The following is a 24,665-nucleotide window of genomic DNA, read 5'->3' as shown; positions in this document are numbered from 1 at the left end:
CTGAGATGTCACGCTGTGGAGACCCCTAAGGGACAAGCCAAAAGAAACTTTTAAAAGAAAAGTTTTAAATTCACCAAAATAATCCATCATCATAATTGTCTTTGCCCCATGATTGAATGCCATTAACAAGTGTGACATAAAATCGGTGTGTCCATCATAATTTTGAATTGATTTAGAACTATGCGTTTTTTTGTTTTTGCTTTTATGAGAGCTTTCAAGAAATATTTTGTTTTGCCAGATTTTATTGAGAAAAGTTGCTAAATATGCTCTCTAAAAGTCCTTTCATGCCAGGGTACACAAGAGAATAACAAACAAACACTGAACATAGGAAACAAAAGGGAACTAAAGGATAATATGATGACAGGTGATGGCGAATTGTGTTGCACAAGGAATGTTTTGGGCAACTTGTCTTTTGTGCAAGTGCAACCAAGCAGAGCAGGAAAACAAAGATAGGAGTGAATGTTTATGCTGGTGGCATGTGTGATTGCTTTTTTTTTTTTATCTAAATTGAAGTAGAAGAATGAAACAGAATACACTTCTGACAATTTGTAACAGCAACAAATCAAAGCAAGTACTTATCTAGAATAGCCAGTGAGTGACATTGGTATTGAAATAGTTGACTGTCGGCATATAGCCTGTCAACTACCAACCATGGTCGTTTCCCTTTGTCTTGTAATTTTTCATCAGTGGGTATTATGTTTTACGCCTCCCGTTGATTTCCTTGGGGAACTGACCATTCCAAACGAAGTCCTTTACGATCCTGACCTTTGAATATTACAAACACTTTCTGATAAATGTTCAAACTTTAACCCTACGATGTAACTAGGTCGATTTCCTGAATGAGGGCCTCCTTATCGATGGACTTGGTGAAAAGTAATTTTGTCAACTGTTTCTTGCTGTATCTTAAGTGCAGACGTCATAAACTTTTTTTTTTTTTTTTAACCTCAATTTCGGGGTCTTCTGAAGCATTTTTTGGGATGCGGGAGAAGTTGAGGTTGTCATGCATACTTGTTGATTGAATATACAGTTTAGTTTCTTTCAAAAGTTTATATTCCAATATGATAGTTTTCAATAGCGCAGAACCTGACATCTTTTTTGACTGAAGTGCTATGTTATCTAATTTTATCTCCCTCACTTGCTGTTCTGTAAATTCCAAACTTCCTGAGTTTCCTGAATTATTGGCAAAGCATTTCAAGTGAGCTCGACAATTTTTTATCGATTGAGAGGAGGACAATTGTCTGTATCTCTGAATCAAGTAAATCTTCAGTTGGAGTGGAGGAATCTGTTTTTTTTTCTCTTCATCAGGACCTCCATTGAAACACTGGGGTCCTCCATTTCCGATTGTCTTGTTGGTGTTTGTCTTCGCTACAGAGATGATGTCTGGCATTCTAGAAGTTACTGTTGCTAGCAAACCTGGCAAAAGATGAAAAAATTATGAAACGATCATCTGCCGTTGAAAAAAACTTGTAAGAAGATTCTTTTTTGTATGAACTTTTTTTTTCAATCTGCATAAAAGCGGCAGCATGTTTGTGTCTTAGGAAGTTCATGTGATTCTCGCGCTATCACAGCATGCTCCTCAGGGTCCTAGCCCTCCTCGGTGGCTAAACATCCTGTGTTATGTTTGAGACTTCAGACCCAATACATTTTCACTTAACTTTCAGCTTTTTGTGAGTATCATTTAAGTTGGTTTTTTTTTCAAGACAATACAGAGCAATGGAGAGTGTGGTAAGGAAGTGAAGAAACTGGTCCAAGCTGGGTGGAACAGTTGGCGAAGGTATCTGGTGTTCTATGTGACAGACGAGTCTCCGCTAGGATGAAGGGCAAAGTTTATAAAACAGTTGTGAGGCCGGCCATGATGAATGGAGTAGAGACGGTGGCACTGAAGAAACAACAGGGAGCAGAAATGAAGATGCTGAGGTTCTCGCTTGGAGTGAACAGGTTGGATTGGATAAAAAAAATTAGCTCATTAGAGGGACAGCCAAAGTTGGATATTTTGGAGACAAGGTTAGAGAGAGCAGACTCAGATCGTTTGGACTTGTTCAGAGGCGAGAGAGCGAGTATATTGGTAGAAGGGTGCTGAGGATGGAGTCAGGCAAAAGAACAAGAGGAAGACCAAAGGTTGATGGATGTTGTGAGGGAAGACATGAGGGCAGTTGGGTTAGAGACGAAGATGCAGGAGATAGGATTAGAGGGAAAAAGATGATGCTGTGGCAACCCCTAACAGGACAAGCCAAAAGGAGAAGAAGAAGAAGGTGTGTACTGTAATACCCCAAAATAATGTCAACATAAACGTAAAAATGAAAAATAGTTGGGTGAAAAAAAACATACCTTTGTCTACAGCAGAGACTGTATTATTGAAGTACTGTTCTTCCACCGTCCATGTTGTTTCGTTTACTTTACTGGTGATGCCACAGAAACTATTACAATTCACCTTAATGGCTGTAAATGACAATGACCAAATAGATAGTTTTAAGAAAGAATGGCTCAACCCTAATAAAAGATTAATTAAAAAAAAAACAATTTAATAATGTTCAAAATGATGGATCTACAGTACCTACCTTATCTAAATAAATACGTTATATACCTTAAATAATTATGAAGGTTCTCGCTTGGAGTGAACAGGTTATATTGGATAAAAAAATTAGCTCATTAGAGGGACAGCCAAACTTGGATATTTTGGAGACAAGGTTAGAGAGAGCAGACTCAGATCGTTTGGACATGTTCAGAGGCGAGAGAGCGAGTATATTGGTAGAAGGGTGCTGAGGATGGAGTCAGGCAAATGAACAAGAGGAAGACCAAAGGTTTATGGATGTTGTGAGGACAGTGGGTATTAGAGAGGAAGATGCAGGAGATAGGCTTCGATGGAAAAAGATGGCACGCTGTGGCGAACCCTAACAGAACAAGCCAAAAGGAAAAGAATTTAAGGTTTTTTTTTTTCGTCATTGTTGTACACACAGCACCCCGTATTGAAAGATTTTTTGAAATTTTGGCAGATTTTTAAAAAAAGAAAAGCTGTAATATCACACAGCTGTAAGTATTCATACCATTTGGTCGGTCTTTAGTACAAGCACGCTTTTGGGATGTCTTTTTGGGAATGATCCAACAAGTTTGGATTTGGGGATCCTCTGCCATTCCTCCTGGCAGGTCCTCTCTAGTTCTGTCAGGTTTGATGGTAAACAGTGATGGACAGACATTTTCAGGTCTACCCAGAGATGCTCAATTTGGTTTAAGTCTGGGCTCTGGTTGGCTGGTTGTCACGACTATGTTCTGAAGGCTCTCCTCAGTTATTTTAACTGTGTGGTTTGGGTTGTCTGATTTGGATGCTTCCCTGGTGCATTGTTCCAGGCACATCTCACCAGGAGAGGACCCTGGAGACCACCCAGGATACGCTGGAGATACTACGTCTCTCTGCTGGGCTGGCAATTCCTCTGGGTTACCTTGGAAGAGCTTGATGAAGAGGCTGGGTAGAAGCAAATCTGGGCATCTCGCTAAAGCCACTTCACCTGCGACCCGACCTCAGATACAGTGAAGAAAATAAGTATTTGAACACCCTGCTATATTGCAAGTTCTCCCACTTAGAAATCATGGAGGGGTCTGAAATTTTCATCGTAGGTGCATGCCCACTGTTAGAGAGATAATCTATAAAAAAAAATCCAGAAATCACAAAGTATGATTTTTTTTTTTTTAAATGATTTATGTGATACAGCTGCAAATAAGTATTTGAAGACCTGTCTATCTGCTAGAATTCTGACCCCCAAACACCTGTTAGTCCACCTTTAAAAGTTCAGCTCCACTGCATGTATTATCCTGAATCAGATGCACCTGTGTGAGGTTGTTAGTTGCATAAAGACATCAGTCCACCCCATAAAATCAGTAAGACTCAAACTTGTAACTTGGCTAAGACCAAAGAGCTGTCCAAAAGAAAGAAAGGGAAGAAGCTAAATATGAACGTCAATCTCAATCGGAGTGGAGCCCCATGCAAGATATCACCTCGTGGGGTCTCAATTATCCTTCGAAAGGTGAGGAATCAGCCCAGGACTACACGGCAAAACTTGGTCAATGACCTGAAAAGAGCTGGGACCACTGTTTCCAAGGTGACTGTTGGTAATATACTGAGGCATCATGGTTTGAAATCATGCATGGCACGGAAGGTTCCCTTACTTAAACCACCACATGTCAAGGCGCGTCTAAAGTTTGCCAATAGCCATTTGGATGATACAGAGGAGTCTTGGGAGAATGATTTGTGGTCAGATGAGACCAAAATTGACCTTTTTGGTCATAATTCCACGAACCGTGTTTGGAGGAAGACAAATGATGAGTTCCATCCCAAGAACACCATCCCTATTGTGAAGCATGGGGGTGGTAGCATCATGCTTTGCGTTCGTGTTTTTCTGCACATGGGGCCGGACGACTGCACTGTATTAAGGAGAGGATGACCGGGGCCATGTATTGTGACGTTTTGGGGAAAAACCTCTTTCCCTCAGTCAGAGCATTAAAGATGAGTCGTGGCTGGGTTTTTCAACATCACAATGACCCAAAGCTCACAGCCAGGAAAAGCAAGGACTGGCTCCGGAAGAAGCATATCACAATTTTGGCATGGCCTAGCCATTCTCCAGACCTAAACCCAAGAGAAAATCTTTGGAGGAGGGAGCTGAAACTCAGTGTTTCAGAAACCTGTTTCATCTAGAGAAGATCTGTGTGGAGGAATGGGCCAAAATCCCTCCTGCAGCTTGTGCAAACTTGGTGAATAACTACAGGAAACGTTTGACCTCTGTAATTACAAACAACGGCTACTCTACCAAATACGGACATTTGTTTTCTCAGGTGTTCAAATACATATTTGAAGCTGTATCACACAGATAAATCGTTAAAAAAATCAAACATTGTGATTTCTGGATTTTTCTTTTTAGATTATCTCTCTCACATTGGACTTGCACCTACGATGAAAATTTCAGACCCCTCCATGATTTCTAAGAGGGAGAACTTGCAATATAGCAGGGTGTTCAACTACTTATTTTCTTCACTGTAAGCAGTACAAAATAGCTGAGGGTAGTCATGTTGGATGGTGAACCTTCACCCCAGTCGAAGGTCCTGAGCACTCTGGAGAAGGTTTTCATTCAGGAAGTCACTACACTTCAACCCATTCATCATTCCTTTGATTGCAACTAGTCGTCCTGCAGGGTCAGCTGATAAACACGCCCACAACATCATGCTGCCACTCGCATGCTGCACTGTTCGAACTGTATTGGACAGGTGATGAACAGTGCTTGGTTTTCGCCACACATACTGCTCAGGCCAAAAGGTTCTATCTTGGTCTCATCAGACCAGAGAATGTTATTGTCACCATCTTGGAGTCCTTCAGGTGTTGTTGTTTTCTTTCTTTTTTTTTTCTTTTTTTCAAACTCCATGCAGCCTTTCATGCATCTTGTTCATGTCCTTTGTTAGCCGGTGTTTGACAGATTTTCCTCTCTTCAAAGATTTTTTGATATACAATGGCTCCCATTTAATTGCAGTGTACCAGGGGTGGCCAACCAGTCAGAGATCAAGAGCCACATTTTTTACTGATTAGCTCCTGTGTTCATCCACATATTTTTGTTTAAACGTCTATCTTCCCTGCTTTTTTTGGAGTAAGTGGGACATTTTTTTTCTCGAAAAATTGTGATCCTTCTGGGAAATTTAGGATTATTTTCATTCAATTTGCACGCCAGTTTTGCGAAAATACAGTAATCAACTCAAGCAAAATGTGCACGCAAATACCATAATGAACTCTAGAAACGCACATTAAAAAACCTAATCTTCAATATGCTTTCATGTTTTCATAAGAGCCACATGAAAACTTTCAGAGGGCCACATGTGGCCCGACAGACGCGGGTTCGCCACCCCTGTATGGACACATATTTGGAAAACTGAGCCACAAGAGTGCACTGTTTGTTTGGATGAAATTGGTCATTTCACTTTAATGGTGGTTCTTGTTTGTTTGCCACCAACATTTGGTATTTGAACAGGAATTTGTAGACTACAGTATATCAACTGTACTGAGTGTCTTGAAATTGAAATCAGATATTAATATAATAATATTTCTGTCTTCTTTCCCTTCAGTGGAGACCTACAACGACATGGCTTTTGGTGACATTTTCCTACACTTGCTAACCGGACACCTCACACTGCTCTCTGATGAGTTTGGAGGAGAAGAATTTTGTTCAGTTGTTTTTGATGGCTTCCTTCTGACTACATTTTCCAGGTTAGGTTTCCAGGTTTCTTGATGACATATTGTTCTGTATTGAGCAGACCAATTCCCTATGAATTAGTAGCCAAAATAAATTTGAAATGAACACTGAAGTGAACAGACATTTCTCGAGCCTTGACTTTCCATTGTGTTTTATGCTTGCATTTTACAGTAAAGAGAATGTCCATAGACACACACTCCGTATGCTGCTCCATCTCCACTCCAAGGTGTTACCTTCGTTTATGGAAACTTTGATGAAAACTCTGGAACCTCCGAAACAGGTTGGGCCTGTATTATCAGTTAATTTCTTGGGAGGTGTAGTCTCGCAAAATGTACAAAATAACTGTTGGAATGTTGCTTGCGGTCAAATATATAAAGTCCCGTGAGGAAATTTTTGCCCCCTTCCTAATTTCTGTTTTTTGCACATCACACACTCCTGTTCTTCTTCTTTTCCTTTCGGCTTGTCCCGTTAGGGGTCGCCACAGCGTGTCATCTTTTGCCATCTTAGCCTATCTCCTGCATCTTCCTCTCTAACCCCAACTGCCCTCATGTCTTCCCTCACCACATCCATAAACCTTCTCTTTGGTCTTCCTCTCGCCCTTTTGCCTGGCAGCTCCATCCTCAGCACCCTACCACCAATATACTCTCTCTCGCCTCTGAACATGTCCAAACCATCGAAGTCTGCTCTCTCAAACCTTGTCAGCAAAACATCCAACTTTGGCTGTCTCTCTAATGAATAATAATAATTTGCACATCACACAAAATTTCAAATCCTCACTCAAGACAACACAAGGAAATACAAACTGCAATTTTCAAATGACAATTCAATTTATTAAAGCACAAAACACATCGCTCTGGAGAATTTTGTCCCACTCTTCTTCTGCAGAATTGTTTCAACTCTGCCATATTTAATTTCAAGGTAACACCACAGTACCTCAATTGGAATTAAATCCGGACTTTGACTTGGCCAATCCAAAACCTTTTTTTTTTTTTTTAAACCATTCAGTTGTGGACTTGCTAGATGTATTATTTGCCTTGAGGATGCTAGTGGAAAAGTACAGAAAAGGTCAGAATGAGCTACATTGTGTCTTTGTAGACCTAGAGAAAGCCTATGACAGAGTACCAAGAGAGGAACTGTGGTACTGCATGCACAAGTCTGGTGTGGCGGAGAAACATGTTGGAATAGTACAGGACATGTATAAGGGCAGCAGAACAGCGTTGAGATATGCCGTAGGTGTGTCCGAAGAATTTAAGGTGGAGGTGGGACTGCATCAGTGATCCACGCTGAGTCCCTTCCTGTTTGTGGTAGTAATGGATAGGCTGACAGATGAAACTGGAATCCCCTTGGACTATGATATTCGCAGATGATATTGTGATCTGCAGTGAAAGCAGGGAGGAGGCGGAAGAACAATTAGAAAGATGGAGGCACGCACTGGAAAGGGGAGGAATGAAAATTAGCCGAAGTAAAACAGAATATACGTTCATGAATGTGAGAGGCGGAAGAGGAAAAGTGAAACTCCAGGGAGAAGAGACAGCGAGGGTGGACGACTTCAAATACTTGGGGACAACATTACAGAGCAATGGAGAGTGTGGTAAGGTAGTGAAGAAATGGGTCCAAGCGGGGTGGAATAGTTGGCGGAAGGTGTCTGGTGTGTTATGTGACAGAAGAGTCTCTGCTAGGATGAAGGGCAAAGTTTAGAAAACAGTGGTGAGGCCGGCCATGATGTACGGGTTAGAGACGGTGGCACCAGGGAACTCTCCCATGGATGCCATTTTGGCCATTGTCTTTCTCATGGTAGAGTCATGAACGTTGACTTTAATTGAGGCCAACACGGCCTGCAGCGCTTAAGATGTTGTTAGAAGTTCTTTTGGGACCTTATGGATGAGTTTTCGCACTCTTGGAGTAATTTTAGTTGGTCATCCACTCCTGGGAAGGTTTCCCAATTTTCTCCATTTGTGGATACTGGCTCTAACTGTAGTTATCTGGAGCCCCAAAGCTTTGGAATCTGCTTTGTAACCTTTTCCAGATGGATGGATTTCAATCACTTTTTTTTCTCATTTCTTCTTGAATTTCTTTGGATCGTGGCAACATGCCTTGGTTCTTGAGGTCTTGTAGCCTACTTCACGTTCTCTGACAGATTCTATTTAATTATTTCCTGATTCACCAAGACTAGTGGTAATCAGGTTTGGGTTTGGCTTGTGAAATTGAACTCACCTTTCCCAAATTTGTGGTTCATCAAAGTGACTTTGTGATTTAACATGGTTGTGGCTGGCTGTGGGGGGAATAACTTTTTTTTGTGCCTTAATAAATTGAGTTGTCATTTGAAAACTGCATTTTATATTTCCTTTGGTTGTCTGAGTGATATTGAAATTGGTTTGATGATTTAAAGCCTTTGTGTGTAATGTGCAAAAAAAACCCAACCTGAAATCTGTTTCATTATTGTCTGTGGTTTTTACCCCTCATCCTCTGTTTCTCTGTCACCTCAAACCTGTTCCTGTCTTCTGCATTTTTAATTAGCATCAGGATAATTAAAAACTTCTAAAAGAAGCTGTGGGAGTATTTCGAACTCCCTTGTTGCACAGCAAAATTATTCCAGCACAAAGGCACACAGATCCTCCATTTTACAAGACCATGCAGCTAACAGGACAGGTTAAAAAAATTTCAAAGAAAGAATCCTTGACTTAAGTTTGCACGTGAAATATTGAGTTCCTGGTGTAATCCACTGAAGAGAGATGCCAAACAGGGCATTGGCTTTTAAAGCAAGCCAGATAAATTTTGGAGTACAATATTTTCACGACGATAAGGTCCACTTCAAAGTCTGAAATTTTTTTTCAAAACGGATGGGGCACCATCTAATATGAGGTGCCTTGTATGTGCTCCGAGTTCCAAAATCTGTAAATGTTGTTTGACTTTGAGCGCTCCGCCTGACTGACTGGGAGGATTCTCTGCCGACACGCTGCTTATGCAGAGGATAGGCGGACCTGACTGAGGACAGCATGCGGGAACCATAGGCGTGGAAGAGCACGCAAAAGGCACGCCTCCCAGCAGGTATATTGTGCCGGTATTAGCTTTGTGGAAAACAACACCGTTTGGGCTAATGACCTCGGAAAATGTCACCAACAAAGAGTCATGCTTACGAAGCACAGTTTCAATTGACCCCTCTTTACAGGGCACTTAACCACGCCTCCTGAAGTGACGTCACGCCACGTGCGCTGACGTCAGACAAACAATTAGCAAAAATATCGGCGCAGCAAGAAAAGAATAGAGCGAAACTGTCCGATTTACCGGCTGATTTCTCACTCGCATTCTTAGCTAACAGTGAAATATCGTTGAAAAGCAGACAGCAGGGCTTCCACTATTCCAGCGAGCGGTATTTCAATGGTATTTACATGCATATCGACGGAGAAACCATTGATATTAGCGTGAGATCTTATCCAGAGTCAAAGGAAGACCGAGAAGCCACATAATATAATATATTATAACCCAAAGACGAATTCGTCATTGACAGTTTCCTATTTTCGTGTTACATATCACACTTGTGTGGAGAATCTGTATATGTATCGGTATAGCCCCCTCAATAATTATTCTTGAATTAGTGCCGAACCTACGTAAGTCCCGACCGAGTACGACAATCACTACTTTAGTGTCCTCAAACGTCCTTCCTTCAGTCTTGGTGTCTCGGTGCACGTCAAAGGCTTTTAGGACTGCTAGTCCGGTTTAGCTTAGCTCACCGCCGAACAGAGACACGTTTGTGCAGTCAGATCATCGCAAAATATCGCTCAACACAGATCAAGTGTGACAATCATTCACACGTAGCTATATTATGCAAGCGAAGAACTGCTAATTCATTTATATGAGACATGTATTGAAAATCAAATATAGGGCATACCTTCGTACTAACACAGTCCGGTTTAGCGCAGCCGCGAACAAAGGGACACGTTTGTGCAGTCAGATCATCGCAAAATATTGCTCAACACAGATCAAGTGTGTCAATCATTCACACGTAGCTATATTATGCAAGCGAAGAACTGCTAATTCATTTATATGAGACATGTATTGAAAATCAAATATAGGACTTAACTTCGTGCAAACATATCTGTTCCGGTTGATGGATTCAGTTGATCATGCGGTCTTCCACAAAGTTTGATCCATCAAAGACATTTTTCGTACTGGGTCTTCGGTTTTGGAAAGGGTACGAATTGAACTCCAGCAACTAGCGTTATCTGAGAAAACTGCGGGTCAAAAAGGGGCGTGGTTTATGCTAATCTCTGGCCTCTGATTGGTCAGTGACACGGATTGCGCAATTTCTACGGAGGGGTCAATTGCAAGCTCTGAGTTCCACAGAGGTACAATTGAAATTGAGAAGCCGCAAAAGAATCCAAGATCAGTAAATCCATGGTTTGCAAATGGGCAAAGCAGGAAAACGAACTTCGACGAAACGAAACAAAGGAACTTCAACCATTGGACATTGGTTTAAATGTCGCGTTCAAAGTGATGTTGAGAGCAGCATGGGAGCAGTGGATGACAGATGGCAAACAGAGCTTGACTAAAACTGGGAGGCAGCGTCGGGCGAGTTACGCAATAATTTGTGAATGGATTCTGGATGCTTGGTCTAACATGGCGTGGTAGCATCATCATTCTTTGGGCGTGTTTTACTGCACATGGGACAGGATGACTGCACTGTATAAAGGTGAGGATGACCATGGCCATGTATTGTGTATCCGCTAACCGTGTTTGGAGAAAGACAAATGATGAGTTCCATCTCAAGAACACCATCCCTACTGTGAAGCATAGGGGTGGTAGCATCATGCTTTGGGGGTGGTTTTCTGCACATGGGGCTGGACGACTGCACTGTATTAAGAAGAGAATGACCGGGGCCATGTATTGTGAGGTTTTGGGGAACAACCTCTTTCCCTCAGTGAGAGCATTGAAGATGGGTCGTGGCTGGGTCTTTCAACATGACAATGACCTGAAGCACACAGCCAGGAAAACCAAGGAGTGGCTCCGTAAGAACCATATCAAGGTTCTGGCATGGCCTAGCCAGTCTCCAGACCTAAAACCAATAGAAAGTCTTTGGAGGGAGCTGAAACTCCGTGTTTCTCAGCGACAGCCCAGAAACCTATCTGATCTAGAGAAGAATTGTGTGGAGGAATGGGCCAAAATCCCTCCTGCAGTGTGCGCAAACCTGGTGAACAACTATAGGAAATGTTTGACCTCTGTAATTGCAAACAAAGGCTACAGTACCAAATATTAACATTGTTTTTCTTAGGTGTTCAAATACCTATTTGCAGCAGTATCAAACAAATAAATCATTAAAAAAAATCATACTTTGTGATTTCTGGATTTTCTTTTAGATTATCTCTCTCACATTGGACATGCACCTAAGATGAAAATTTCCAACCCCTCCATGATTTCTAAGTGGGAGAACTTGCAATATAGCAGGGTGTTCAAATACTTATTTTCTTCACTATCGGTGAAAACAGAAGGTGGTAGGATTGAGTTTTTTTCCAAGTTATCCTCATATAGCAAAGAAAAAGGAATTAAAGCAGGGGTTGGGAGTCTATGGCTCGCGAGCCATATCTGGCTCTTTTGATGGTTGCATACGGCTCGCAGAGCCCTCATAACGACATGCATGTGATTTCTGTCGTGCAGGCAACATACATGATGCGGAGACTGTCTTAGTTGGGTTGCCGTAGTTTGATGTGGCAGTTGATTTGCACAGGTGCAGAAGGGTTGAACGCAGATCGGGTCTACTACTTATGGAAACGCTATTGACAAAGGTTGCTCATAAAAAAAGATGAGTACCGACATTTTCAACAAGAATGGACAGCCTTTGTAGAAAGAGAGGGTCTTGCTATGTGTCTAAATATACAGATTGGGGTATGTCAAAACATTAATGTTTGATGTTCCCAATAAATATTTTGACAACTTCGCATAAAGACAAGATCATCAAACGAATAAAAGATATTCCTTTGTCGGCAAGAACTGTTCACCATCATACAGTGAAGAAAATGACTATTTGAACACCCTGCTATATTGCAAGTTCTCCCACTTCGAATTCATCGAGGCGTTGGAAATTTTCATCATAGGTGCATGTCTTCTGTGAGGGAGATAATCTAAAAAGAAAAATCCAGAAATCACAATGTATGATTTTTTTTCAAGATTTATTTGTGTGATACAGCTGCAAATAAGTATTTGAACACCTGAGAAAACCAATGTTAATATTTGGTACAGTATCCTCTATTTGCAATTACAGAGGTCAAATGTTTCCTGTAGTTGTTCACCATGTTTGCACACACTGCAGGAGGGATTTTGGCCCACACCTCCAGACAGATCTTCTCTAGATCAGATAGGTTTCTGGGCTTTTGCTGAGAAACTCAAAGTTTCAGCTCGACCCATCTTCATTGCTCTGACTGAGAGGTTGTTCCCCAAAATTTCACCATACATGGCCGCGGTCATCCTCTCCTTAATAAAAAAAAGTTCAATTTTGGCGTCATCTCACCACAAAACTTTCTCCCATGACTCCTCTGTATCATCCAAATAGTCATTGGCAAATTTAAGACGGGCCTTGACATGTGCTTGTTGAAGCAGGAGAACCTTCTGTGGCATGGATGAAACCATGACGCCTTAGTGTAACCAACAGTCACCTTGGAAACGGTGGTCCCAGCTATTTTAATGTCATTGACCAAGTCCTGTCGTGTAGTCCTGGGCTGATTCCTCACCTTTCTAAGAATCATTGAGACCCCACGATCTGATATCTTGCATGGGGCTCCACTCCGATTAAGATTGACTGTCATGTTTAGCTTCTTCCGTTTTCTCATGATTGCTCCAAAAGTGGACTTTTTTCACCAAGCTGCTTGGCAATTTCTCCGGAGCCCTTTCCAGCCGTGTGGAATTGTACAATTTTGTTCTTTGGACAGCTCTTTGGTCTTGGCCATGTTACAAGATTGACTCTTGCTGATTGTATGGAGTGGACAGGTGTCTTTATGCAGCTAACGACCTCACACAGGTCCATCAGAATTTATTTTTTTCTGTGAATGTCTCTGGAAAGACTTTTCCAGCTTTTGCATTTGTGCTTTGCCATTATTGCAAGCTATTTTTGTATGTGAAGGAGAAACTACTGTTTCAGCTCTGGTGCTGATAGTGCATGTGGATGAGGTGGTGTCCCGCACCCTCACCTGCTGTGTCCTGCCCATCAGGGAATTATGGATCCTGTCCTGCCCATCAGGAAATTGTGGATCTACTGAAGGATAGCAAACATGACACTGAGTTGGAGAAGCTTGGAGGAGAGGAGTTTGGCGATGATGGTGTTGAACGCAGAGCTGAAATCCACGAACAGAATTCTCGCATAGGTTCCCTTGTTGTCAAGATGGCCAAGGATGAACTCCAGATTCATGTTCACAGGAACGACTGCAGACCTGTAAGCTCTGTAGGTAAACTCCAGTAGGTAATGCTGAACACTCTTGAAATGGTCCAGCACGAGCTGTTTATGGGACTTGATAACCACAGATGTCAAAGCAACAGGCCTGTTGTCATTTAGAGGCGAGATTGCAGTTTTTTTTTTTTTTAACTGGGATAATGGTGGAGGGTTTGAAGCAGGTTGTTACTTCGTACAGTTCTAGAGACCTGTTGAAGATCTTTGTAAAGACTGGATCAAGTTGGTGTGCGCACAATTTGAGGTAGGATGGGGACACAACATCTGGGCCCCCCACTTGGTTGATATTTTGTTTGAAGACCCGCCTCACATCCCTTTCATGAACGGTCACTATAACGAGATGTTGAAGTTGAAGTATTTTAAAGGATATTGAGGATTCTTTGTGTAAATATATGTTTGTGTGCCTTGCATAACCGCATGAACCAATATTGTACAATATGGTGAACCAGAAACATTTTTTGTATTTATCTGAGTTCACGATGATCACTAAACACCGTACGAATGAAAATGCACACCTGGGCTGTGTCCCTCACGTCAGTGGATTCGTCCAACTGCAGTGAGAAACACAAGCTCCGATGTCCTTCCACACATCAGCCATGGCTTCCCAGCGCCATGTAACTGGACTCCTTTAAAGCTGCAAAAATTTTATTGAAGATAATTTTTCCGCCTTATTTTTAAAAGATCGGAACAACGAGTCAGCTATGCCTCTTACCACCTCTTCATCTTGGAAGGACCTCTTGTTATTCAAGATGATGTGACGAACCCGGAAACGATGCTTCGGTGGTGGCTTTCGCTGTTGAACTATATTGTGTGAAAAGTGACTGCTGTACGGCCAACTGGGATTTTACTTCGTTCACTTTTCTCATTCTCAGCTTGCTTTTTGGCAGAATGTCAGTGTCGTATTTTCCATAAACAATTTGAAAATGCCGCTCCATATCTCACTACACTGGCAGATGAGGCAAACGCAAAGTCATTCCCTATGAAAGTGATACGTTTGTCTTCTTTACTCCAGCATCCATGGTCATGTTTGATAAGATTTGTTAAGCGAGGGCTTAAAATAGGGGGGAACTCACTGACGAGCGTGTTTTCCTGTGGTGTCGTTATTTGCACATGCGCAGTGAGCTAAAGGTCAGAAAAATACGACTGATGTCTCTTTTTTTTTTTTCTCGCGGTGGTCGATCGCAATCGACGCATTGAGCACCCCTGGTCTATAGTCCTCTGGTTTGTCATGCGATTGTACAGGGCCCTATCCCCGCAACAAATTCTGACCTCTTTAGCCTGGCAGAGTTGCCCAAGTCTAGCTGAAAACCACAGCTTGATGTTATTGAATGTGCGAAGTTTTTGTTGGTACATACACCTCCTCACAGAACCTGACGTACTTTGTAACAATATCCATGTATTCATGTGGGCTTCTCACTGAATTTTCAAAGACACTCAAGTCTGTGCAGTTGAAACAGCTTTGAAGTTATAATTTTGCTTAATTGGTCCACTTTTTCAGTGATTTTATCAAAGGGTTTGCGCACTTAAGTACTTGCCTGTATGTAGATGTTAAATAGATTAAGCAATGATCAAGAGCCTAGGGCAGCGTGGGGAATGGCACGATATGCATTATTTACTGTGATATAGGAGTGATTGAAAGCGTTATTTTCCCTCATCAGACATTTGACATACTGCTTTTATTTAGGGAGTTTGTGGTTAAGTTTAGCTTTGTTAAAATCTTCTAGGATATTGATGGGTAGTGTACTATAGACACCGAAAAGGATGAAAGAGACAACCTCACACAGGGAGTAAAATGGCTTGCAGAACAGTGGCTCCAAAAGCTGGTTGCAGTGTATGCTGAGCTATGTGACGTCTGCGTACCATTTGTCATTGATATAGAAGCATATCCCATCGCCTTTAGTTTTCCCTGCCTGCCCTGTGATGCGATCAGTTGAATATGGAAGCCAGGTCGCAACTATAGCTCTGTCAGTGTTACATTAGCAAAGCCAAGTCTCTGTGGCAGAACATCCAAAGTCTTTTCAGGTCTTTATCACATGATGAAGTAAGTCCATTTTGTTGAGAAGAGAGCGCAGATTCTTGAGATGAGTTGACGGAAGTGCCAATCTGTGTCTGTGTTCACTTGGATTTTGCCTTATGTCCCCCTACGGCGTCTTCGCCTCCACGTTCCGTAGAGTGCAGCTACTCTGCTGCACTGGTGAGTAGCACGGGGTTTACATTTCTATACTGTACCTCCAAAATACCATTGCTTCAGCAAACATCATGCTATACAGAGAATATCAAAACAAGACTTTAAGAATTTAAAAAATGTCTGTTTGCGAATTTAAAATTAATGTTTTTAAAATGTATAGTACAAATTGCACACAGCCTACGAACAATGACTTCTTTCCCCGAGTCCAAAAATTCAAGCCATAAACACAGGAGCACTCATAAAGGCATGGGAATCCTTAGTTTCTTTTCTTTTTAGTGACATTGTAGGATGATTTGTTTACTTACCAGCTTGTATAATGTTTTATTTTTAATATGAATATTAATTCCATAATGGTGAGACAAAATTTCTACAAAAGTACTGTAAAAGGTGTAAAAGGTACGCAGTTACTTGAAAACTTGGTCACTCATGTTATCAATATCTACTGTCAATGGACTAAAATGTTTCATTAAAGGGGAAATCCACTAGTTTGCATTAACATGTATGTGTTTAAAAGGAGAAATCCATTGGTTTGCATTAACAATGTATCCAATAGGTCATGTATTATGTACTATATTTTGACAATGTGATGTTAAATCCTCTCTCATTTTATGGTGTTTTGAGAAGATTTTTATTGACATTTACGAATTTTCAGGGGCGCTGCCATTTTCGCGAGTCACATGACCTACGTGTGTGGATGTGACATGTACCGTGCTGCAACAAAAGCTCGATTACATGAGACACCATTTATGTCCAGCGCTGATTTCTCAGATTTATCCTCATCTGATGAGGAAATAGCAATATCGGTTGATCGGGAAGACGGAGGAATACTTCCATACACAGCCGTGAGTGGCTCGGCCGCTCAGTTGATCAGGAAGATGGAGGAATACTTCCATACACAGCCGAGAGTGGCTCGGCCGCTCGGTTGATCAGCAAGACGGAGGAATATTTCGATACACAGCCTTGAGCGGCGCCGCTCACGGGTGTCCATTAGAGCATGACACGGGACCGGATTTTCACTCCTGTCCCGTCGCACTCCCAGAGAAAAAAAATCTTGTCCCGGGTCGGAGTAAAAAAATCTATCCTGTCCTGTCCCACTCCCGTTGAATGACTCCCATCCCACTCCCACTCAAAATTACTCCCACTCCTGTTTGAATAAAGCGGAACATGTTGAAAAAATGTTGCATTTTTTATTTTGACATTCGGTCGGTGTAAACAAAGTGTTTTGTTGTGTGTCGTCGGTAGCCGCTCCGAGTCGCTTTTCACTTCCCGAGGTGACAGGAAGTCAAACCACTGTTGTAGTTCTTTTGTGTTGCTAGCGCGGTCAAAAGAGTGTTGGCTCTCACTGAAAGATGACTACAAAAATGGACGCATCTTTTCATCTGGTTGTTTAACACGGCTGAAAATGATCATGTATTCATGTCGTTCCCGCTCCCGTTGCTTTTTCTCCCGTCCCTTCCCGATCACGGGATTAATTAAAAAAATGACTCCCATCCCGTGGGATTACCTACGGGAATTCCCAAAAAATGTCATCCTCTAGTGTCCATACACAGCCGTGATCTGCACAGATCCGGGGCTCGGAGGAGCTGTGTGAGGGAGCAAGCTCACGGCTCAGACGCTCGGTTAATGGGGAAGACAGGAATTACATCTCTACACAGCCGTGAGCGGCACAGCTACGGGGCTCGGGGGAGTTGTGAGCTCGTTCCCCGGCGAGGGAGCTCACGGCTGTGTCACTGAAAGCTGTGTATGGAAGTATTCCTCCGTATTCCAGATCAACCGATACTGCTATTTCTTCATTAGATGAGGATAAATCCGACAAATCAGCGCTGGGCTTGGTAAAGTAAACGTCACATTCGCTCATGTAGGCTATATGACTCAAAAATCGCTGCGCCCCTGAAAACTTGATAAAAATCTTCTGAAGATACTATTAAATGAGAGAGGATTTAACATCACATTGTCAAAATAGACTACATATTACATGACCTATTGAATACATTGTTGATGCAAACCAGTTGATTTCTCCTTTAAACAAATACATTGCAGTAATGACTAAGATTAACTGTTAAAAGAACCTGATTAGCAAACATCTGCCCCACTCATTTTTTTTCAACTCCGCTAAGTTTGACTGAAATGTGCTTGTTCTTCAGCTGTGTTATTTAGGAAAGTTTTGTTATATATCTCTGAATGCAAACAAAAAATGAGCGCCCATTGCATTGACTAACACTTGGTATGTTATGTAGAGCAGTGATCCCGTGAAAGAGCTACACAACCAACTCATTGAGAAGATAGAGGCCCAGAAGAAGAGTCCTCCACTGCCAGAGGACACTCCATCCCTTGATCTCAGCCTCCATCCTGTGAATGTTTCCACCACTCCCTCCACCTCTACTACACCTCTCTGAGATAGAAGACACATGGATGCATTTGAATTGAGGCTGAATGTAAATATAGGTATATATTGAGTCAGAAGACTGGGTGTTTTAAATGTTCGTTTGTACGATTTTTTTTTTTTTTTTCTGTGAATGCCTCTGGAAAAAACTTTTCCAGCTTTTGACTTTGTGCTTTGCAAGCTATTTTTGTATGTAAGGGAGAAACCGGAGCATTTTTTCATCCAAAATAAATTTTGTATTTGTGCGTTTCAATAGTCACCATTGCAAGAAAACAAAGAAAATTTTATGCGAGTGTATGTTCATGATGGGATCACATTCCCAGAGTCTGGACAATGGGGTAAATGATCATGTCTCTTGAAGAATTACCTTAATGCAAAGCATTAGAAAAACTACAGTGAAGAAAATAAGTATTTGAACACCTGAGAAAACCAATGTTAATATTTGGTACAGTCGCCTTTGTTTGCAATTAAAGAGGTCAAACGTTTCCTGTAGTTGTTCACCAGGTTTGTACACACTGCAGGAGGGATTTTGGCCCACTCCTCCACACAGATCTTCAGATCAGACAGGTTTCTGGGCTGTTGCTGAGAAACACGGAGTTTCAGTTCCCTCCAAAGATTTTATTTTGGGTTTAGGTCTGGAGACTGGCTAGGCCACACCAGAATCTTGATATGCTTCTTATGGAGCCATTCCTTGGTTTTCCTGGCTGTGTGCTTAGGGTCATTGTCATGTTGAAAGACCCAGCCACGACCCATCTTCAATGCTCTGACTGAGGGAAAGAGGTTGTTCCCCAAAATCTCACAATACATGGCTGCGGTCATCCTCTCCTTAATACAGTGCAGTCCTCCTATCCCATGTGCAGAAAAATGAAATGTGGAATTATGACCAAAATGTTGCATTTTGGTCTGATCTGACCACAAATTCTTCTGCCATGACTCTTCTGTATCATCCAAATGGTCATTGGCAACCTTAAGACAGGCCTTGACATGTGCCGGTTCAAGCAGAAGAACCTTCCATGCCATGCATGATTTCAAACCATGACATCTAAGTGTATTACCAACATTCACCTTGGAAACGGTGGACCCAGCTCTTTTCAGGTCAATTTCAAACCATGACATCTAAGTGTATTACCAACATTCACCTTGGAAACGGTGGACCCAGCTCTTTTCAGGTCATTGACCAAGTTTTGTCATGTAGTCCTGGGCTGATTCCTCACCTTTCTCAGGATCATTGAGACCCAACGAGGTGATTTCTTCCATGGGGCTTCACTCCGATTGAGATTGACCGTCATGTTTAGCTTCTTCCATTTTCTAATGATTGCTCCACCAGTGGACCTTTTTTCACCAAGCTGCTTGACAATTTACCCATAGCCATTTCCAGCCGTGTGTAGTTGTACAATTTTGAATCTGGTGTCTTTGGACAGCTCTTTGGTCTTGGCCATGAGTCTTACTGATGGTGTGGACAGGTGTCTTCATGCAGCTAACGACCCCACACATTTGCATCAGATTCAGGATAATACATGGAGTGGCGGTGGACTTTTGAACGCAGACTAACAGGGTCAGAATTCTAGCTGAAAGACAGGTGTTCAAATACTTATTTGCAGCTGTATCACACATGTCTGATCTAGAGATTTGTGTGTAGGAGTGGGCCAAAATGTGCAGTGTGTGCAAACCTGGTGAACAATTACAGGAAACATTTGACTTTTGTAACTGCAAACAAAGGCTACTGTACCAAATATTAACATTGGTTTTCTCACATGTTCAAATACTTATTTGCAGCTGTATCACACAAATAAATCATTAAAAAAATCATCCATTGTGATTTCTGGATTCTTCTTTTTAGATTATCTCTCTCACAGTGGACATGCACCTACAATGAAAATTTCAGACACCTCCATGATTTCTAAGTAACTTGCAATATACCAGCGTATTCAAATACTTTTTTTCTTCACTGTATATTGTGTTCCAAATTATTGTGCATATCCACTGCATCCAGAAATGTTCACAGTGCTTTTTCTACATTTTGTTCAAGCCTAAATTAAAACAGACTTTTTTTTCTCTTTTAAAGTTCTGTTCAATGGGGCATCATGAAGTTTTCTGAAATTTTTGAACGATAATAATAGAAGCAGTACTGTAGTCGACTGGTGAGCACGTTTGCCTTGCAGGTCTGAGTCCTCGGTTCAAATCTGGTTTGGCTGTAGAGTTTACATGTTCTCATAGTGACTGCTTTTTCTCCGGGTACTGCGTTTTTTTCCCCCCATATCCCCAAAACATCCATTGTACATAATTGAAGACTATAAATTGCCAGTAGGTGTGAGTGTGAATGTTTGTTTATATATGCCTTGCAATTGGCTGGTGATCAGTTGATCGTGTACACCGCCTCTCGCCTGAAATCAACTGGTATAGGCTCCAACACGCATGCGGCACGAGTGAGGATAAGTGGGATGGAAAATGGATGAATGGAAGAATATAAAACTAAGAAATCACCTTTGGGAGCAAGTACAGCCTCAGGTCTTTTTGAATACCATAAGCTTGGCACACATATATGGGGAGTTTCACATGTTACTCTTTGCAGAACCGATGTAAAATTTTCAGATCTGCTCAGACTTTTCAGATTGAAGCATTAGGTGTTGTCTTGATCCCGCAGCCATTCTTTTGAGCTCTAGGCTGTGTACTCAGGGTTGTTCTTCCTGGTTTTTACCCAGGATATCGCCATACATTACTGCCATTACCCTCCTGGTCAATCGGCTTCTGTCTGGCCATTCTGTTCAAGCCTGAATGGTGGAGTGCTGATTGACTCTCTAGAAGATTCTCCCTTTTCCACAGAGAAATAGAGTGCTGACTGAGTGATCATCGGGTTCTCAGTTACTTCCCTGACTAAGACCCTTTTGTCCAAATTTCTCTCTTGAGATAGCCGGCCAGGTCTAGAAAGTTAGAGTGCAAGCTCAATTTTTAGCTTAAATTAACAAAGGGTCGGAATACTTTCCATCCATCCATTCTCAACAACACTTATCCTGTTCAGGGTTGGGGGGTGGTAGAGCCAATCCCATTTTATTTTTGTTTGTAATATCAATCCATATTCTATACAATTCCTCACTTGGGTTGCAGGTGTGCTGGAGATTATCTCAGCTGACTATAGGCATTAGTCAGGGTGTATCCTGGAACAGTGACACATTCACAAAAAGGATATGTTTGAGTCTTGATTGATGGTCACTTGCCTGAGGAAACAGGAATACTTGGAGAAAACCCAGTTAAGCAATGAAAGAACTAACAAACATAACGGGCAAGTTGAAACCTGGATTCGGACACCCAGCCTCGATACTGTGAGGTGATGCCCTTAGCCACTTAGCATTTTACCCTTATTTTTAACACTGGCAAAAATCTTGACAAACCTTTGAGGTTAAAAGAAGAAATAAATCCATTTTGTAATCAGGCTGTCATATGTTGAAGGTTGAAACACCACTAATACTTTAAAGGGGAAACCCACTGGCTTGTATTAACAATGTATCCAAAAGGTCATGTATTATTGTTTTATTGAAAGGATCGGTGCTGGTCGGCGCTCAGGAGACAAAGACGACACTCAACAAAAGACCAACGTTCCCAAATGCTATTTAGCCTCAATAACTGGCATATTTATTTCGACCAAATGCAAGTTCTCAAAATACAGTTGACATTGCATGAAATCATCATATGAGCCCCTTACCTATGCCGAGAAGGTGGAGAGCAAAACACCCAGGCAGAGCTCCGCTTGTCAACCAGCTGGGCGTCCGTACGCAACCCGCAGCAGACTCTACCTGTTTTGTACTCTGCATCTCTCTGTTATACTTTTCAGTTGCGTGCGAGAGGAAGGGCGGGTGGCCTACCCGTCCGCCCTGGCGCCGCAACGTTCGTTTCCTGATTTACTATTGACACTTAAGACTGTCCTTCAGGCTCCGAAAAACATCTTACGCAGCCATAACTGTCAAGACATCCCACAACAATGTTCTTCTTTGGTATGCGAACAAGATAGTGAAACGGTCAAAAGGTCTTGACCAAAAAACAAGTTAGTGAAAAACAACTTATATAACCATGGTTGCACAATACATTCGGGTATTCAACGGTTATGGGAAGCATCACTAATTAACACTCCTCTCAATTATGTACTTTATTTTGACAATGTGATGTTACGAGCCACTCTCATTTAATACTTTTTTGTGAAGATTTTTATCGGCAATAACGAATTTTCAGGGCCGCTGCCATTTTCGCGAGTCACATAAACTACGTGCGCGGATGTGACATGTACCTTGCTGCAACAAAGGATCGATTACATGGGACACAATTTATGCCCAGCGCTGATTTCTCGGATTTATCCTCATCTGATGAAGAAATAGCAGTATCGGTTGATTGGGAAGACGGAGGAATACTTCCATATACAGCCGTGAGTGTCTCCACCACTCGGCCGCTTGGTTGATCGGGAAGACGGAGGAATACTTCCATACACAGCCGTGAGCGTCTCCACCGCTCAGTTGATCGGGAAGACGGAGGAATACTTCCATACACAGTTGTGAGTGGCACAGCCATGAGCGGCTCGGTTGATCGGGAAGGCAGAGCAGTACTTCCATACACAGGCGTGAGCGGCTCGGTTGATCGGGAAGATGGAGGAATACTTCCATACACAGCCATGAGCGGCACCGCTCCGGGGCTTGAGGGAGCTGTGAGCTCAACTCCCCGAGCCGTGCAAGCTCTAGGGCTCGGGGAGCGAGCTCACAGCTTGGCCACTCGGTTGATCAGCAACACTGAGGAATACTTCCATACACAGTCGTGACCAGTGCGACACTTCCCGAGCAGCTGTGGCTGTGTATGGAAGTATTCCTCCGTCTTCTCGATCAACCGGGTGGCCGAGCCGCTCACGGCTTTGCCCCTCACGGCTGTGTATGGAAGTATTGCTTCATCTTCCCAATCGATACTGCTATTTCTTCATCAGATGAGGATAAATCTGAGAAATCAGCGTTGGGCATAAATTGTGTCCCATGTAATCAAGCTTTGTTTGTTGTGGCACATAACACGTCACATCCGCGCACGTAGGTCATGTGACACCGAAAATGGCAGCACTCCTGAAAATTTGAAAAGTGTCAATAAAAATCTCAAAACACTAGTACATGAGAGAGGATTTAACACAACATTGTCAAAATAGAGTACATTTTACGTGACCTATTGGATTCATTGTTAATTCAAACCAGTGGATTTCCCTTTTAGGATTCACTAGAATTTAAGTAAAATATTTGCATTCTAGGTTGCTTAGTTTTCCTGGTGTTTTACATAATGGTGTTATTTTACCTTACTTATATTTAAAAAAATATATAAAACTTGAGAAAATCATCCATCCATTTTTCTGAGCCACTTACCCTCAAAAGAGTCGCAGGAGTGCTGGAGCCTATCCCAGCTATCATCGGACAGGAAACAGGGTACACCCTGAAATGGTTGCCAGCCTATCGCAGGAAACATAGCGACAAGCAATCGTCACACACACAATCACACCTTCGGGCAATTTAGAGTTCCAAATTAATGTATGTTTTTGGGATGTGGGTGGAAACCGTAGTGCCTGGAGATAAAACCACGCAGGCACAGGGAGAACATGTAGACTCCACGTACGTGGGGCCAAGATTTGAACCCCGGTCCTGAGAACTGTGAGGCCAACACTCTAACAAGTTGCTGCCTACTCCAATAATATGCAGTAGGGAAAGATTGTCAGGCAAATAAACTATATTTAGTGAGGAGCTGCTAAAAAGTCACATGCTTCTCTTAACAAGCAAATCATTTATCAAAATTTTGGCCGTAATATTGCTTCATTTCACAAATTATACTTCATTTTGCAATTCCAAATTCCATAAGTAAACAATTACCTTTTGGCAATTGGAGAAGCTGACATATGACCAGTAACACAATATTTGCGTATATACTGTGTACACTTGAACAACTATGGCAAGCCCTTTCAACATCTTACAGTTAAAATGGAAATGTACTGTAGTTGTTGGAGATACCTGTGATTCATGTCACAAACCACTGTGATATTGGCAACAACCCAGTTCCTATATCCACAATTGTCATTGCAGCGCCGCAAAGACATTTGTCCCAGGACAAATGACAACAAGATACCTTAAATTCCCTTGAACTGAAGATGACGTGTTCCTTTTCAGATGTCTCTGCTAAATTGGAAAAATGTTATAGATATCACCTAGTGGAATGATGATGAGTCAAAATGATGTGGGAGATATCTAAAACTGAAGTTATAGATATCCTCTTGCACATAATTTGTAATTTAGCAGTGGATATCTGAGAAAACCCTTGCACGTGAACCAGAAAAATGACGTCAGCGGAAATAACATTGCAAATACAAACATATATGATCTGTTGTTCCGGCTAGTCACAGTTATGTTACATATTTTTTAAATAAAA

General features: G+C 41.9%; 1 protein-coding gene and 1 long non-coding RNA gene across 7 annotated transcripts in view; one reads left to right on the top strand and one right to left on the bottom strand.

Annotated features, from left to right (window-relative positions):
- The window catches only part of nelfb (negative elongation factor complex member B), an 87,964-nt gene extending 67,912 nt beyond the window's left edge, over positions 1-20,052 (top strand). For 2 of the 6 annotated variants that reach the window (XM_061818507.1, XM_061818509.1), the window contains 3 exons: positions 6,100-6,241; positions 6,399-6,507; positions 18,088-20,052. In XM_061818507.1, the coding sequence (XP_061674491.1) occupies positions 6,100-6,241; positions 6,399-6,507; positions 18,088-18,246 (410 nt within the window). In that variant the 3' untranslated portion in view covers positions 18,247-20,052. Of the gene's footprint in view, positions 1-6,099; positions 6,242-6,398; positions 6,508-9,143; positions 9,276-18,087 lie in introns of all 6 variants that reach the window. The other 4 variants (XR_009794809.1, XR_009794810.1, XR_009794811.1 and 1 more) reach the window with 4 other exon arrangements.
- Positions 294-24,629, bottom strand: LOC133499997 (uncharacterized). Its single transcript, XR_009794812.1, has 5 exons — positions 24,366-24,629; positions 23,615-23,698; positions 21,328-21,448; positions 2,329-2,439; positions 294-1,413 (listed from the first exon to the last, which is right to left on the bottom strand). It is a non-coding gene; the product is annotated as an uncharacterized LOC133499997 (long non-coding RNA).
- Between the last annotated feature and the right edge of the window lie 36 nt (positions 24,630-24,665).

Source organism: Syngnathoides biaculeatus, chromosome 4 (assembly GCF_019802595.1).
Source record: "Syngnathoides biaculeatus isolate LvHL_M chromosome 4, ASM1980259v1, whole genome shotgun sequence".
NCBI classification, from domain to species: Eukaryota; Metazoa; Chordata; class Actinopteri; order Syngnathiformes; family Syngnathidae; genus Syngnathoides; species Syngnathoides biaculeatus.
The sequence above is the reverse complement of the archived record's forward strand: the minus strand, read 5'-3'. Positions and strand labels throughout refer to the sequence as shown.